The 18,890-nt window shown below is 44.1% G+C and overlaps 1 protein-coding gene across 2 annotated transcripts in view; it reads right to left on the reverse strand.

The window, feature by feature from the left end:
- Positions 1-3,439: 3,439 nt before the first annotated feature.
- LOC139758144 (adipokinetic hormone/corazonin-related peptide receptor variant I-like) overlaps positions 3,440-18,890 on the reverse strand; it is a 55,268-nt gene continuing 39,817 nt past the window's right edge. For both annotated transcript variants that reach the window (XM_071679295.1, XM_071679294.1), the window contains exons 5-9: positions 18,347-18,506; positions 15,154-15,344; positions 5,880-5,960; positions 4,323-4,398; positions 3,440-3,695 (exon numbers count right to left, since the gene is read on the reverse strand). In XM_071679295.1, the coding sequence (XP_071535396.1) occupies positions 3,443-3,695; positions 4,323-4,398; positions 5,880-5,960; positions 15,154-15,344; positions 18,347-18,506 (761 nt within the window). In that variant the 3' untranslated portion in view covers positions 3,440-3,442. The remainder of the gene's footprint in view (positions 3,696-4,322; positions 4,399-5,879; positions 5,961-15,153; positions 15,345-18,346; positions 18,507-18,890) is intronic.

The following is an 18,890-nucleotide window of genomic DNA, read 5'->3' on the forward strand; positions in this document are numbered from 1 at the left end:
TTTCTTCTCTGCCTCATATGCTCTGGTTCAACCCAGTATAGCATGTCGTCCCCAGTATACCATATCGCTGTAATGTCTTCTTTCCCATGCATGTCTCACACCATCCTTAATGCCCAAGCGTCAGTACCTCAAAGTTTCACTCATTCCAGGTTTCTTCCTCCAGCCCTAAGTTCCCTCTACTCCTGACATCTATATTCTCTTTGTCGTCTCTCTTCACTCATCCTCTTCATATGTCCAAACCATTTCATCGCAGTATGGTCAGCTTCCTCATTCATTATTCACTTCCTACCCCATTTTTCTTGCTCAATGAAGATTTTGATTCACAAATTTGTGAAATATGTTACCATCTCTGCGATACAAATTTCACTTTGAAAATTCTAAGTTTTGAATCTTGAAAAAAAAAGTTGTAATCTCTTGATCCAACAAAAAGTAGCATGCTAAATTATGCTAAACACTTTCAGATGACAGTTGGAATCAGTTGTCACTTACGTATAGGTGGTAGGAATGTCCCTTACGTGCAGGTGGTGGGATTAAATCATATTTAACTGTTGGGTTTGTGGACACAGATGTTGTCAGACTATGATTCTCCCCACCGACACTCAGTGTCATGAAATTGAAGACTTGTTCTGAATTTTAGAGTTACAAGTGAATTTGAAATTCAGGTGTTGAGCACTCAAAGGCCAAGTACTGTTTGATTAGGCCATTTAATTGGAATATATATATATATATATATATATATATATATATATATATATATATATATATATATATATATATATATATATATATATATATATATATATATATATATATATATATACATATATATATATATATAAATATATATATATATATATATATATATATATATATATATATATATATATATATATATATATATATACAGAGAGAGAGAGAGAGAGAGAGAGAGAGAGAGAGAGAGAGAGAGAGAGAGAGAGAGAGAGAGAGTCCTGAATAGGGGACACATCAGGAGCAGGAGCTTGAAACTTTATTCCCCTGTAATGTTGTGGAGCCACAGTGAGGCCCGGGTGGCCAGCCCAGGTTCCCACAGTGAGGCCCGGGTGGCCAGAGTTCCTGTATATGATGGTGACATATATAAAGTTGACTTACACTCAACCTCTTCCATCACAGCAGGACGGGAACCTCTCCCATCACAGCAGGACGGAGACCCCTCTCATCACAGCAGGACGGAGACCCCTCCCATCACAGCAGGACGGAGACCCGCTCCCATCACAGCAGGACGGAGACCCCTCCCATCACAGCAGGACGGAGACCTCTCCCATCACAGCAGGACGGAGACCCCCTCCCATCACAGCAGGACGGAGACCTCTCCCATCACAGCAGGACGGAGACCTCTCCCATCACAGCAGGACGGAGACCTCTCCCATCACAGTGGGTCGGAGACCCCCTCCCATCACAATGGGACGGAGACTGCTCATCCATTAGTCCATTAGCAAGTTTTAATTTGTTTTTTCTTTAACATTCTTTCCTGCAGTGTTGCCCTGGCAACTTTCAACAGGGATTTCGGAATAGTAAAGTAGTTATGCAATGCTTCATGATTTGCAAGGAAACACAGCACAACGTAACATTTTTTACTCTTGCTATGCAAGGGTTCCGCGTTCGATCCTGGCTGCTGGAGGTTTGTATGTCATATGGAAGTACGCGTTCATAGGCACTATATACATATATATATATATATATATATATATATATATATATATATATATATATATATATATATATATATATATATATATATATATCACCAAAACATTGATAAATGGTCTTGAGCGATAAATGTCGAGAAAAAAATGTCGAAAATATCATTGACCTTTTATTTAAGACTAGATGATTAATATCACTGGCATCACACACTATTTACAAGGAATTTACAGACGTGTTTACAAAAGAAATTCGTTGAGCAGAACATATTCTCTCCTGCCATCCTCATTTGTCAGAGATCAGCAGCCTTTTGGAAGAGAAGGGTCTGAAGTTCATGGAAGATCCCTCGGTGCAACGGAGTGACGCCCGCTGACTCATTTTGGTCTGGGTTCGAACATGTAATTGATGGAGTGTGAGGTTCGAACCCTACCATTCTACCTTGAGTCTTCAAAGAAGTGGTGGTGGTAGATAGTAGCGAGGGTTCGTCCCCAGGGGAGGGGGGGGGGGACACAATCTATCCACGTTCATCTGTTTCAGCAGACCCCGTGCCCACTTGGAGTCCAGGCCCCACATCATGGCTATGTGGACCTCTTACAGCCAATCAGTAGGTCTACTAGAAGCGCGGACCCTACATGCAGGCCATGTGGACCCCTGGTAGTCGTTCTGAAGGCCACCTTGAGCACGGACCCTACATGCAGGCCATGTGGACCCCTGGTAGTCGTTCTGGAGGCCACCTTGAGCACGGACCCCCACATCCTGGTGATGTGGACTTATTTCACTGGATTCTTTTTACAGGACAATCATCCTGACAGCGAGACATGGAAAGGATTGTCTTCGAGGGTGATAAGAAAAGTGGTTGATGATCCAGATGGATATCGGAGGTTACGAGAGCAGGAAATTATGCTAAAAGTTGCAATGAAAAGAATTTATGATATACTGAGTGAGAAATCTTGGGGATAAAGTAATGTCGGTGATGGTAAAAGATGAAGCGAAGAATGTTAGAATGTGAAGAAGAAAAAGAGGACGATGATGATGATGATGATGATGTTGGAAGAGAGTGTGAGGTTAAGAAGAAGAAGAAGAAGAAGAAGAAGAAGAAGAAGAAGAAGAAGAAGAAGGAGAAGAAGAAGAAGGAGAAGAAAGAAGAAGAAGAAGAAGAAGGGAGAGTAGAAGAATATAGCCAAGCAAGAGGAAGCTGAAAAGGAAGACGGAAAAGTTTGAGCATATCTTCCTTGCGAAGGCGGTGTTCACAGCATGTGAGCGAGCGGCCTGATGCACTTCATTTCGATGTCTGTCGCCTGAGCGCCGGGTCTCCGGGCCTCTAAGTGGTCGGAGGTGATGTCACTCAGGGAATTCTGTTGCAGCCGCTTGTGTCGACTGTCGAAGAAAACCCCCGAGTCTGATGACAGCTTCCTGCTGAGAATGAGCGACTCCTTCGCGTCTGTCTCTTTTAGGATTTTGGACAGAGTGGCTGGGCTGCCTCCCGTCTGCAATAATGCCGTGAGCTTAGCACTGTCTGTGCCGTTACTCTGCATCTCGCAGTTCGCGGAGGGTGGAGAGGCCAGCTTGACACCTTCCGTCCCGTTCTCCTTAATCTGTTTCTCACTCCTCGACGGGAGCGTCACCGATCTATCGTCGGCAGGTGAGCACCCATGCGTCTCGGGCTCTGGAGGGCGAGGATCCGGATGCTCATCCTCGTCTTGGCTGGAGGCGTGGGTCTGAGAAACCTGGCCACCAACATCGACCTCGATCTCGACCATTACGCAGCCAGAGGCCGTTGTGGTGGAAGGAGGAGGAGGAGGAGGAGGAGGAGGAGGAGCCGCTGCTGCGGCGGCAGAACCCTGGCCTGCAGGTGGACAGGAGGCGGAGCCTTGGGGTGTGGGAGAGGCGGCGGGTGGCTTGGAAAGAGGGGAAGGTGGCAGAGGGTGGCAATTCTTGGAGGGAGAGTAGCGGTTCTCGCCGACAGTGATGCGACGGCCTGCGCCGCGCGTCGTCCCCTCACGATGCACCACCTGGGAGGGAGAGAGACGGGGTTACTCTAGACTCCCTCACTGTGTGACCTGAGGAGACCCTTAATTACATCTCATGGGGCCCATTATCATATTACCTGCTTCATCATATTACCCTGAGGCCCTTCATTACGTAGCATAGAACCTCTCATTACCTGACAAGGGTTCCCCTACCACACGAGGTCATCAGAGGATTTTGGTAATCATACTGTCAAGGCGGATCTAAAAGTTGAGGGAAGGGATATGCTGGTGTATCTGGCGTGTGCTAAGCTAAGCTCACGATACTAGTGGTGGGGTGAAGACCTGGGCGTGGCCAAGCTCAGGACACTGGTGGTGGGGTGAAGACCTGGGCGTGGCTAAGCTCAGGACACTGGTGATGGGGTGAAGACCTGGGTGTGGCTAAGCTCAGGACACTGGTGGTGGAGTGATGACCTGGGCGTGGCTAAGCTCACGACACTGGTGGTGGGATGAAGACCTGGGTGTGGCTAAGCTCAGGACACTGGTGGTGGAGTGAAGACCTGGGCGTGGCTAAGCTCAGGACACTGGTGATGGGGTGAAGACCTGGGTGTGGCTAAGCTCAGGACACTGGGGGGGAGGGAGCACTATATCAAGAGGGGGAGGGTTAGGTACCTGGGTGTGTGTGGACATCCTGATGGAGCTGCCGGAGAGAGTTGAGCCGTGACGGTGGTTCGCATCGCCGTCGACCCTGAGGAATGAGGGAAGGGCGTGATGAATCCATGGTCATGACTCGTGACACACACACACACACACACACACACATAACACACATATATACGCCATTTGGCGTCCTAGCTTCGTCTCTTCGATGTATATCAACTGACTGTTATATTTCTCTCTTGTGTCTCCCCTGATGATGTGATTATTACACGAAAGTGCACTTGGGAACTTTTCGTGTTTCATTTTCCCCGTGGACTCATAGGAATATATATATATATATATATATATATATATATATATATATATATATATATATATATATATATATATATATATATATATATATATATATATATATATATATATATATATCATATATGCACCACAGCTGTTCATTTAACACATGTGCTAAGTATAGAGCGCTAATTTGTTTCTGAATTCTATTCTGGAGATAACTGAGCGTGTGGACCGATACCGTTCGTTTAAAGCAGATGACACAGGAGGGATACGCCACTGGACTCATACAGCGAATATTGCTTATAACAAATGCAGCAGTGACTACTACATGGACCGATACGGTTAATCGTCTATCTGTCGAGGTAGTACAGAGAGGGACATTTAGACTACAGTCACTACAGAATACATCACTGACAGCAGCAGCGCCTCACATTACACTCCATGCAGGGAAAACATGGAATAACACTTGTACTGAAAATTCTACACATTGGATGATGCATTGGACGACGCGTTCAACGACATATTGGGCGACTCACTGGACGACATATTGGGCGACTCACTGGACGACATATTGGGCGACTCACTGGACGACACACTGGTTGAGGAGGTTGGTCGCACGACCAGACATAAAGTGAATCAAGTGATGAGATGAGGACAATCTCGACTGAACTCTTTGACAATGAATGGATACAGTAGAGAGCATTGGGATTGAGCAATGAGAGAGAGAGAGAGAGAGAGAGAGAGAGAGAGAGAGAGAGAGAGAGAGAGAGAGAGAGAGAGAGAGAGAGAGAGAGAGAGAGAGAGAGAGAGAGAGAGAGAGAGAGAGAGAGAGAGAGAGTCACGTGAGCGGTCTTAGAAACCATTTAGGAGCGGGTACCACCAGACCCGGTTCCTTTGTTGGTCTCAGAGAAGAGATCAGAATGTGGAAGTGAGACTGGTAGGGTATTCTCGTGGTCTGGTAGAGTATGTAGGGGGTATGTTGGGGTATGTAAGGAGTCTGTTAAGGTATGTAGATGGTCTGGTAGAGTGAGCAGGGTGGAATGACATAGCTAGGTTTTGGTCTGGTAGAATAAGGCTCTGGTATGGTAGAATGAGGGTACGGTCTGGTAGTGTGAGCCTTTGGGTCGAGTTAGCCTCTGGCCCGACAGAGTTAGGTACTGATCTGGTAGAGTTAGACTAGTCTCGTCGGTTGTAAGTCCAGCTGATCTGACCCGGTAAGACTCGAACCCAGCTATTCTTGTGTGGTGTGAGAGAAGGCAAGGCGGACCTTACCTTGGTGTTGGACTGGGTCGAGAGTCGTCACACTGGAGCGGACCTGGTACCTGGTACTCCTCGCGTCCTGACTGGTCATAACTGTGGCAAAAAGATGTAAACACCAATGATATTTTTGGTCTTTCAAATCAACAAAAAATAATACGAAACATCTCACAATGACACGAACACACGACACTCCTACATAACACTGTACCACCACACCACATCTATGAGAGACTAGAAAGTAACAAAATAGACGTTGCTATAATCAAACATCCAGGATTCATCACTGTTAAAATCCATGGAAAGTCCAGCATCAATGTTAGATCTAATGACGTTATTTGTAACTTTAGCAGAATTTAACATTAGAGTAGATTTCCATTTTTGACTACTTTCGGAATAGGTTTTGTTATCGTTGGGATTAATCATTGATGTCTATTAGGTGAATTGGTCATTAGTATTATCAAAGTATCTAATGTAGATTGATTCATCTACTGATTACATTCTGGAAAAAAAGATTAAAACATTACAACTGAATTAAGTCGAATTGTCATTATTCAACTTTGTCAGTGTTTGCCTAATTGGTGTCATAAGACTATTAACTGGTACAGTTAGACGTTTATGTGGTATGATGAGACTCTTAACTAGCATAACTGAAATGTTATTTTGTAGAGTTATAATCTCGATTGGTACAGTTTGAACGTTAATTGATGCAGTTGGAATTTCATTCAATATCGTTAGAATGTTAACTGATATAGTTAGACTTTTGATTGACGAAAGTGGGTCTCATTCGCTCACATCCCCTCCCTTGCTGTATTGTATAATGCAATAAAACCAGAGCCCACCAGCTACTTCCACGTAAGCCCCTAAGACCACTGTGTGGTTTCTCTTGACCTCTTCATATACCCTGATTCAGCACAAGGAAAGCACGTTGATCCTCGTATACCACATGATCTAATTCATTCTATCCCATGCACGCCTCTCAACCTCTTGTGTTTTAAGATTCGGCGCCTCATTGCCTCTTTCACCCTATCCTTTCATCTCTTTCTTGGCCTTCTATTGCCTCTTGCTCCCTCCACTTTTGACACCTAGCCTCTCTTAGTCAACCTTTCCTTGCCCATTCTTTTCGTGTTCTAGCACATTCTGGTCAGCTCTCTCAGTCAGATTGCACTTACAACCAAATATCACTTACTTACGCTGTCATTCCTTACACAATCACCCCTCCTCCACCATATGTTGTTATCAGGTATTTGATTTTCAAGACGTCCATCTTCTTCCGTTCTCTTTTTTCAACACCCAGTACTCGTGCTCATACAGCACCAATCGGGACGGATATACCATCAAACATACTCGATTTTGTCCTCATCAAAAATAACCTCTCCTCCCACACACGCTTCAAAGGACCATTGTCGTCTCTCCGAAGCACTTCAGCTTCCATTGGTCCATCAGCTGCCATGTTCACTTCCAGGTATCTCAAGCGCTCCACTTCCTCCGGGTTCTTCCCCTTCAAATTCACACTTAAGCCAGCCAGTCTCGACTCCGTGATATAAACCTCATTACCGTATTCTGTATTCACATGTACTCTAAGCTTCCTCCCTTCACACACTCCTCTAGACCCGGGTACCAGTTCCTGGAGTTTCGCCCTCGACTTTGCTCGTCAGAACCAAGTTATCAGAAGCAGTAACTAACTCACCTCCCATGGCAACCCCTTTCTCCTACGCACTGGAGAACCGCCTTTCTTTCCAAGAGCCTCGCATTTACCTCCCTCATCACCAAGGCCATGGACAGATTAAACAGCCAGGGTGACGTAACACACCACTGATACATTCCCGCCTTCACATGAAACCTCTCCCTTCCCTCTTACTCGCACACAAGCCTCACTCTATCGTTAATAACATCTTACCACGTCTGCTAGCTTTCTTCTCACACCAGTACTATCCATAGCGCCTTCCAAAGTCATGTCTGTCAACCCAAGACAGTAAATGTCATACACATTTTCTAAATGTACTTCTCAGACACTTTTCTCTTTTCCAACCTCAACCACCTGGTCCACACGCCCTTTGCCACATCCTGAGCTCTGTGCACCCCACCAGCCTCACAGTCACCGCCCTTCCCATATGCCTGACCAAGTTTACTAGTTCAACTTTGTGCTCTTTACTTCGAACATTCACTTATAATTCCAACCCTTCCATTCCACCTTTCAGAGAGTAAGGAGGGGAAGGTTTCCAGTCCCTCACGCTCTCTCTCCCTTATTAGTTGCCTTATACTGGACGCACGAGAGATAAGGGAAGTTTTTCTCAATCCGCTCTCCCCAGGGATCAATTAAACTTGTGATCTAGGGCAAAGAATCATGTGAGTTATGTGTTCTCTTGTGTTGCGTGAAAGATGGAGACCTGGTGGAAATGAGAGAGCAGGAAAAGGTCCTCTGATCTTAGTCATTAATACTGATCTGATTAAGATTGATCACAGTAATCCTTTTCTCATAAGTTTTACTCTCATTATTTCCATTTCTTGTACAATAACTGCAATATTCATTATACAGTATCTGTACTGTTCCGTGTACAATAACTGTACCTTTTCTTATACAGTATCTGTACTGTTCCGTGTACAATAACTGTACCTTTTCTTATACAATGACCGTACTGTTCCTTACACAGTAACTGTACCGTTCTTTATACAATAACTGTACCGTTCCTTATACAGTAACTGTACCGTTCCTTATACAATAACTGTACCATTCCTTATACAGTAACTGTACCATTCCTTATACAGTAACTGTCCTGTAACTACACTGCTTGTGAAAATGGAAAACCATCAGATAACATATCCCTCCTGGTCTCTCTCTCTCTCTCTCTCTCTCTCTCTCTCTCTCTCTCTCTCTCTCTCTCTCTCTCTCTCTCTCTCTCTCCTCATTCCCATAAAATCCTTGCACTGCGTCTCATATCCTCAGCAAAGCTCATTTCTACAGTGGGAAAAAAAAAAACACCCTCACAATAGCTCAGCTTAAGACGGCAGTAGGAGGAGGTCATCCATGGACAAAGGAATCGACTTACATCTGAAATGTAATCTGTTAAAATGACATAAGTAATTCGTAATTACATTTGAAGACCTTCCCACCAGCTGTGAAAGCCTGGCACAGCTGAAAATCATACATCATGACGATGCTAATGGAACAGCGTACACAAACTGTATTCTTTTTAACCCTCCTCTGTCTATTTTCTTTCGCTATTTTTAGCAGTTAAGCAATCAACTTTTTTTCTTCCTATGATTACTGTGGCTGGAGCAGAGTCATCACTGTTAAACCAGTCGTCAAGGTAATGTTTGCCTTATGAGATTCAGTCTGTTTCATTCATGCATGTATGTATGTATGTATATATGTATGTATGTATGTATGTATGTCTCTCTCTCTCTCTCTCTCTCTCTCTCTCTCTCTCTCTCTCTCTCTCTCTCTCTCTCTCTCTCTATCTATCTATCTATCTATCTCTCTTTCCCTGGCTGAATGTTGTCGTAGGTACTCGTAGGCACAATCTATCAGTCTATCTATCTATCTACACAAGAAGATAACTCTGAAAAAAAATGATAGAAATCCTGCAGCAATGTATATGATTACAGGCTAATTTGTATCAACCCGCTGAACGTATGATAAATATGGAACTTTAATTCTTTCAAAAACAGTGACATGGCTCCTCCACATCTCCCAACACTATAGTTCAACACAACTATCATCTCACCAGAATCAGTAACACCTGAACAACTTGGGTTGTTCATCCGACGCAACACTCTTGTCTCGTTGTGTTTCCTGTGTTTATATAAAGCCTGAGTGTGTTGCAGAGACTAATAATGTGTTGCCACGGGCTCACCAGCCGACAGAGGTACGATAATTTCCCGCATGCAAACGTAAGGTGATTTCGTACTTATTTGATGTAAGTCGTACCTTGCTAAGCCCCTTGACCATGACTGTACGACCCTTGAGTATAAAGGTCTGGCACTTTGACCTGACCTGTCTGGCTTAGGCTATCATACCCAAGGGTCGTGCCGTCGTGCTTCAAGGGGTCGTACTGTCGTGCTTCAAGGGGTCGTGCCGTCGCGCTTCAAGGGGTCTATTGTCGTGCTTCAAGGGGTCGTGCTGTCGTGCTTCAAGGGGTCGTGCTGTCGTGCTTCAAGGGGTCGTGCTGTCGTGCTTCAAGGGGTCGTGCTGTCGTGCTTCAAGGGGTCGTGCTGTCGTACTTCAAGGGGTCGTGCTGTCGTGCTTCAAGGGGTCGTGCTGTCGTACTTCAAGGGGTCGTGCTGTCGTGCTTTTGAGGGGTCGTGCTTTCGTGCTTCAAGGGTTCGTGCCGTCGTGCTTCAAGAGGTCGTACTAACGTGCTTCAAGGGGTCGTGCTGTCGTTCTTAAGGATAGTACCATCGTACTTAAGGGTCGTACTGTCGAGCTGAAAAGGTTACGTGTATGTCTCTTCCATTCGTATATATATATATATATATATATATATATATATATATATATATATATATATATATATATATATATATATATATATATATATATATATATATAAGTATATATGTTAAGGATACACAATAGGCTCGTTTTCCCTTTCACTCTACGAAGTGGATGACCAACCACGGAGCACCCAGAAGGGATAGGTAAACATCCCGCTCCTTTGTCCCGGGCAGCGTCAACAGGACCATAATTCATGAGCCTCCCAGCAAGGCCTCTGAAGGCAAGGAGGCGAAAGAGGGGAACCTTCCCGCCGCCGCTACAGTGGGGGAAATCTCTCTCTCTCTCTCTCTCTCTCTCTCTCTCTCTCTCTCTCTCTCTCTCTCTCTCTCTCTCTCTCTTCTCTCGAAAATGATTTTCAGCCTTGCTGTCCATCCTGAAGAGTGTGACGCAGGCGAGGCAGCACACTGACAGGGCTCTGGGTGTCACACACTCCTCTGTGTCCGCCCACTCTCCTAGTGGAGGACTGACTCGAAACTTAGGGCTGACATTTCCACGAACAAATGGAGGTGAGAGTTACGCCCTGCCAATCCGAGCAAAGTTATTCTTTTCTGTGCGGATATTCTGTGTTAGCTTTTCTGTAAGCTTCCCTGCCACTGCCGCCGCCACCACTCCCTGTACCATCAACATTGTGGCATTGCGTCTCTGCCTCGGTGCGCGTCGAGCAACCTTGGCCAAAGGTCATCTTCGCAAATGCATATTCAAGAGTCATATGCACGACCTCTGTCTGTGGGAGGCGAATATTCGTTGGCCAAGAGCACAGCACGCGAGGGGTTTGGTATTTAGTTATCATTTCATACCTGGGATTTATAACTCCGCGTATACGTTGAGGACGAAGAGGAATATCACTGAGAAATCCAGAGTTGGGAAAGAGACCTGAGCTGCACTCAGTCTTGATCCAATATATGTTAGCATTCAATCTTATGTTACTGAGATGGATATCGCCAGGAGGAATAGCGGTTTCATCTTCTTAAATAGGAGGTTCCAGTCCTGGAGAAAGGTTCTCAATGAGGCCAGGCTTTAATTGAAACGTATAAAAGGGCTAAAGAGATAAAGGCGTAAGGAGGGAACAGAAAGAGGAATCTAATTGGTTTGGAAGGAGTGGGAGACCCGCCTTTTAAAAGGATCAGGTCGCAGCTGTCGGGAGAGATATGAGACGGTCGAGAGACCCAGAGATGAGAGGTGTGGGGAAAGAAATAGACATCGCAGTCGGCTTACTCTTAACAAGCCAACGGCTACACAGTAGTCGTGTGGCGCAGTGGCTCGCTGGGAATGATGTGGTCCAGCCACTGGCGGGGGAACACAAGTTATATCAATAAAGAAAGAGAATCAATGTTATGATGTAAGACAAGCGGGTCGAATTTCGAGGTCGACTGAGAGAGCTGATAGAACCGATTGCTCTGGACTCGACTATAAAGGACTATATATAGAACTAGAACTTCTCAAGATGTGCGAATAGTAAGTACTCCATACAGGGATGTAACAGTTCTTTGCGTAATGGGAACAGATCAAATATTATTTGGCGATGCTGAGTCATAGGAGCATGGCTCGGTAATAATTGGGTTTCAGAGGCCAGCAAGGTCTTAGAGAAGACCCTCTTGGCTTTAGTAAGGTCATCCGTACGACCCTCTTGGCTGTAGTAAGGTCGTCCTTACGACCTTCTTGGCTTTAGTAAGGTCGTTCGTACGACCCTCTTGGCTTTAGTAAGGTCATCTGTACGACCTTCTTGGCTTTAGTAAGGTCGTCCATACGACCTTCTTGGCTTTAGTGAGGTCGTCTATGCGACCCTCTTGGCTTCCGGAAGGTCGTTCGTACGACCCTCTTGGCTTCGGTAGGCGGAGACCCTACTGAAACCAAGACGCTCATGTCAAACGACCTTCCTGAAAGCCACGAAGGTAGTACCAATGACTCTCACTGTGGCGACCACTTGTCTCACAGTAGCTGGGATCAACGTACTACCCCTTCCTGCTCCTCCACCTCCAGGTCGCCTGGGGGAGGTGCACTCGACACCCAGCCAATCCCCACCACCACAGCCATGACCTACTCCTCTCTACACCTCTGGGTCAATCTGATGCGTCCAGTTTAGAAAAGAACGAAGGATGAAAAAAAGAAGAAACAGGGCGTTTACTTTCTCTTTGTGAGCGCTGGTGTACGGACGAGGGGTTCACTATTTGCACATCCGCTGCACCAGGGTGGCACGCCCCAAACACGGGGTGATGGAAAGCGCTACTACGAACGGGGGGGAAAAATAGCACCGACTACAGAGAGACACGTAATGAACGAAGACGAAAAAATTTTTGATGGAGGTTTGGCGAGCTTTTTTTTTTTTTTGCGAACTCTTTTTTCTTTTTTTTTTCGCCTGCTGGTCTTTCTAGTCTTAACGAGGTACCGCCAGGAACAGAGGAGTGTAGTCGTGGAGAAATGATCCCCGCTTGGTTGCCTTCTTTTGTTCCTGCTTTTAGAAAGTTATAATACGGGAGGGGAGGCTCGCGTTAAGAACAAAGGACTGAGCCTTAGAGAGAATATCCTCACTTGGCCCCCCTTCTCTGTTCCTTCTTTTGGAAAATCAAAAAATGGGAGGGGAGGATTTCCAGCCCCCCGCTCCCTCCCCTTTTAGTCGCCTTCTACGACACGCAGGGAATACGTGGGAAGTATTCTTTCTCCCTTATCCCCAGGGATGATATATATATATATATATATATATATATATATATTTTTTTTTTTGCTTTGTCGCTGTCTCCCGCGTTTGCGAGGTAGCGCAAGGAAACAGACGAAAGAAATATATATATATATATATATATATATATATATATATATATATATATATATATATATATATATATATATACGTATAGTTTTTATGATTATCTAAATTTATCTTATTCGTAGATTTTGACGAATAAAAGAACTACAAGACCCATAAATTTTCTATTACTTGTGGCTCATTAAGAGCATGAATTATGCAAATCACTTTACCTCTTTCCCACGCATGGGGGAAGTTAAAAAAAAGATATATGATTCTGTCAACTTTAGTCATTTACTGCTGCACATTTGCATCTTTGATGACTGACTAATTCTAGATAGAAAAAAAGAAAAAATGAAAGCAGTTAACACAGGTTGGTTCGTCTTTTGTATTCTGTCCGTGAGAGTGAGAATTATATTCATCATTTAACAGGTGTCTTTTTTATTTTTTTCCCCCGGGTCCAAAATACGTCATTCCCAGGTGATTGTCGACTGTTGCAATTGGTCTAATTCCGGCAGTGGATAATTGTGCTGACGTCACTGGGAAGTATTTAGATAGACAGTAACCAATTAGACTTTACGGTCTCAAAATTGGCCTTCAAACTGACAGTAATTTGACTTTAAATTGGACTCTTTTTTTTTTTTTTTTGCAACTGTACGACATGAATTCACTTTGATATTGATCTGAATTCAGATTTGGATCTTACGTTTCTATAGTCGACAATGAGATTAGATCCTTAGAATTCTCAATTTGAATTCAAACTGAGTTTAGAATCCTTTAACTGGCGACAACGGAAGCCGTTGTCATGTCTATAAGGTTTTAAAGTGTTGGTGGAGGAGACACCCACCTACATATACGCCTTCTGCGTCGCCCGTCTGATCTTATGTATGTATATACATATGAGCGCAGACATGATGCATACATACAAGGTAAAGATCTTGACAGGACAACACGAGTGTAAACCACTCTTTTCCCCTGTAACACACAAGCAGAAATCACAAATAGTAATCCCATACATAAACTCAGGCATGCACACACATATACATATAAGAGGCATTCAGCCCACGTCCAACTTAGGTGTTCATCCTCCCTTCGAGCTGCTTGATAAATGTGTGCCTGGTTTAGACTGTGTGTATGTACACATCGGAGTAAAGGTATGTTACATGCAAACAAGAAAGTTGAGATACGAGGCAACACGACTGTAAAACTCTCTACCCCGAGCACACAAACAGTGATCTGAAACGTACATATATACGAACACGTTCATAAAACCCATGAAAAAGAGAGAAAAAAGAGATGGGAGATAGGAAGAAAAATAACGCTATGAATTTTGAGATAAGAGCACTCTGCCAACATCATGGTTTCATTTCTGTGTATCGGTAGTTTGATTTTTCAAGTCAATAGATGGTAACACCGAGGACGTAAACAAACCACTTGCGTTCGAAGCATCGAAGCTATGAATCTTCAGCTGAATTTCTTCCTCATTTCCATCATTTGGAAGAGAGATGATTAATCAATATGAAATTAGAGATAATGCTAAACTTAGCATCTTGCAAAAGAAATATAGATGATTTATAAAGTTAACTGTTGTGTTTTTTCCGAGCAGACTCGTGGGCTGTCACTGTAAATCAATTCCGAAGTTTATTTCATCATATACAAACATCTGGCTTCCATATTGAAGGTACAGAGTAGAATATAAAGGAACCTGATATACTGATATACATATATAAAACGATGTTAACCTGTGTTAGTATAAAACCAGCGAGAATGCTTTTAAGAAGAGATAACAAGCAACAGTCGATTCTGGTGGAGGAAAAATGATTCGTGGTAAAAATAGCTCCAGTAAATTCAAAGGAAAACTGGGAAATATCATTTTCTAGCTTTCAATAAATGTTTGTTTTCCTGTGTTGACCCTGCATGGGGAATGCTGGGAGCAAGAGGACCGACCGGGTGAATGAAAAGTGACGGGTCCAATGTAAGAAGGGTCTCTTGTCGGATCCGTTTCTCTCAGTGTCTGTCTGTCCGTCAGTCGTCCACCACCCCAAACCCACCTGTGGACTTGCGGGCGAGTACCGGTGGCTTCGTCTTCCTCCCGAAGCACCTATTGAGCTCGTTCCTGAAGTTGATGGTGTAGGTGCCGTACACCAGCGGGTTGACGCAGCTGTTGCTCACCGCCATGATGAAGAGGGCGTCCTGCAGCCTCTTATCTACCTGTTCCGCGCTCTGCCGGTCGAACATGTACCTGAGGGAGAGAGGCAGAGAAAGGTGAAGAGAAAGAGAGAGATAGAAACAGGAGTGTCGGGTAGAGGTTAGGAGGGGGACGTTCGTGGCTTTGCTTCGGGGGTTCAAAGGGAGTGAAGCAGCAAGATGGTGTGAATGACGCTGTTCGAAACTACGGTTAAGGAGATACGTGGATATATATATATATATATATATATATATATATATATATATATATATATATATATATATATATATATATATATATATATATATTATCCCTGGGGATAGGGGAGAAAGAATACTTCCCACGTATTCCCTGCGTGTCGTAGAAGGCGACTAAAAGGGAAGGGAGCGGGGGGCTGGAAATCCTCCCCTCTCAATTTTTTTTTTTTAATTTTCCAAAAGAAGGAACAGAGAAGGGGGCCAGGTGAGGATATTCCCTCAATGGCCCAGTTCTCTGTTCTTAACGCTACCTCGCTAACGCGGGAAATGGCGAATAGTTTGAAAAAAAAAAAAAAAAAAAAAAAATATATATATATATATATATATATATATACATAGAGAGAGAGAGAGAGAGAGAGAGAGAGAGAGAGAGAGAGAGATCGTGTGTGTGTGTGTGGATATCTGTTTCTACGTATCTATCCAACTACCTTCCTCTTTCATTCCTCATTCACACCCTCATTCTTTATCTCTGAGCGTCTGAACGTACCGGTGTGGTGTAGTGGTTATGAGGTTAACCAGTCCCCAGGCCTATGAACACGTCTTCCTCCAGATATCAAAAAACTGATGATATGTTCAGCCCGGCAAGGACCAGTCAAGGCCACCCTAGCGAGCTTCTTTGCCTGAGTGTGACTGAAGGTCGTTAAGACGTTCGTGACGATGTAAACACACTCAAAAACTCTTGACGGATGTCTGATCCATATAATTCAAAAGTGCGAAAATAGAGGCGAATATATATATATATATATATATACATATATATATATATATATATATATATATATATATATATATATATATATATATATATATATATATATATATATATATATATATCATCCCTGGGGATGGGGGAGAAAGAATACTTCCCACGTATTCCCTGAGCGTCGTAGAAGGCGACTTAAAGAGGTAGGAGCGGGGGGCTGAAAATCCTTTCCTTTTGTTTTTACTTTTCCCACAGAAGGAACAGAGAAGGGGGCCAAGTGAGGAGTCGTCCCTCTAAGGCTCTGTCATCTGTGCTTAAATGGTACCTCGCTAACGCGGGAAATGGCGAATATGTATGAAAAAAAAAAAAATATCTATATGAAATCTTTTAAGAAGTCTAAGAATTAGTGAGGTGCCCCGTGAGGCGTGGCGCTGGTTCCCATGTCATTTGTGAAGTTGTCAGGAAGTGATTCGTCCCTTCTGCTGAAGAGGGTCGTGTACGAGTGCGTCTTGCTGACGAAATTCGTCATTAGCGTGCGAGGTCAGGAGTGCTGGAGCCGAGAGGCGATGTGATTTCCATTCAATAGTGGGATTGGAAAAAATGTAATCTAGAGATACGCGCATTAGTGGAATTAAAAGCACCCCCACCTCCTCCCTCACCTCATGAATTGAGTTCCAGGAAATTATATTGGATTCATTTGATTTTACGCAAGCATAGCTTCTGAGATCCCACGCTCCCAGAACTAATGCATTGCTCCTTCTGACTGTGGGGATATTCATATTTCAATGTATGCAGTTACACACACACACACACACACACACACACACACACACACAGCGTCACTGACCTAGAGTCAACAGGGGGGGAGGGGGTCTGCTCAGGGTCGGGCCTGCATGGGTTCGAAAACTGAATGCAGCCTTTGACCTACAGGTAATCCCAGCTGTTCATCCTCCATTCTAGGCTTGTCGATCAATGGGTATCTATCATACGCTACTGCGTGTGTGTGTGTGTGTGTGTGTGTGTGTGTGCATATGTGTGTGTGTGTGTGTGTGTGTGTGTGTGTGTATAAAGACATGGTACACACGAGCGAGGGTCACAGACGGGGCAACACGAGTGTAAATCCATCCCACCGAAGCACAAAAATAGTAATTGCGAATGGTAGCCACGCACTTCCAGCCTGGCTACGCATCAGTGTATCAAAGCTGCCTCTCCCTGTGACCTGGGGGTGTGCTGACAATGTCAAGAGAGAGAGAGAGAGAGAGAGAGAGAGAGAGAGAGAGAGGGGATGCGTGTGTCGGGAGTGGTGGAGGCAAGAGAGAGAAGAGGATCGAAGAGGAGATGGGAGGATGGAGTGAAGGAAGCCCCGAGGTCGTGAAGATCCAAGAAGGACGAAGGGCCTGAAGGCACAAAGACGTGGATCGATGTGGTATATGAGGAGCGACGTGGCGTTGATGGGCAGATGAATCAGTCGAGAGAAACCACGGAGTGGTCTGTGGAGCCTGGTAGTGGATGATAAGCTCTGGTTTTGGCACATTATGCCAGACAGGTAGAAAGAAGAGGAGGCCAAATAAGGCCATATTTCTCTGACGCTGCCTAGCTAAAGCGAAAAAACTGAGACGAGAGAAAAGAAGCATGTATATATATATATATATATATATATATATATATATATATATATATATATATATATATATATATATATATATATATATATATATATATACTGAACCATCACAGTGAAGAGAACTATGCAACAATCAACACTGGAATGAGAAAATAAAAACGTTTGAAAACGTTTTTACTTTCTCATTCCAGTGGTGACTGTTGCATATATATATATATATATATATATATATATATATATATATATATATATATATATATATATATATATATATATAACAGCTGGCATGAGCCTGACAGCAATATGACGTCATGAAAATAATGACAGAGTCACAAAAGGCGTATAATGGTTGAGTATGATGACAGTTTGACTGACACACAGACTGGCATTATAACTGGTCAAGTGATTGATGACTGTCTGCGGTGGGAAGCTGCTGACCTGACTGGAGGAGGTGACGACGAAGACGACTTACCACATGACGATGACGACGTAGGGCGTCCAGCACCAGATGAAGGCCAGGACGATGATGACTGTCATGCGCAGCGTCCGGGCGCGCGCGCGCTCGATGTTGGTCATGTCGCTGCGCCTGAGCCGCAAGCGGCCGCTACGCCCACGGCTGTTACTGGCGTCCTCTGTATGGTGGTGGGTGTTGGCGGCAGGGGGGAATGGGGAAATGGGGAAATGAGGGAATGGGGAAGAGGAAGGAAGAGAGAAGAGAAAGAAGATATGATTGATATAATGGGTATTGTGGGGTATATGACTCCAGGTACCAGGTCATTACCAGGTCAGGTCTAGTTCAGGTCTTACTTCAGGTACCACCACGTCAACTCGAGTTCAGGTATCAACTTAGATACCAGGTCAGCACTAAGTATGACCTCAGGGATCAGGTCAGCTCTATTTCAGGTAATACTTCAGGTACCATGAGGTCAGCCTTAATTCTGGTACTTCATGTAGTATCAGGTCAAAATCCAACACTGATTCAGGTCACTATGTAAGGTAGAGGGTCATCACCAGGT

Source organism: Panulirus ornatus, chromosome 29, assembly GCF_036320965.1.
Source record: "Panulirus ornatus isolate Po-2019 chromosome 29, ASM3632096v1, whole genome shotgun sequence".
NCBI lineage: Eukaryota > Metazoa > Arthropoda > Malacostraca > Decapoda > Palinuridae > Panulirus > Panulirus ornatus.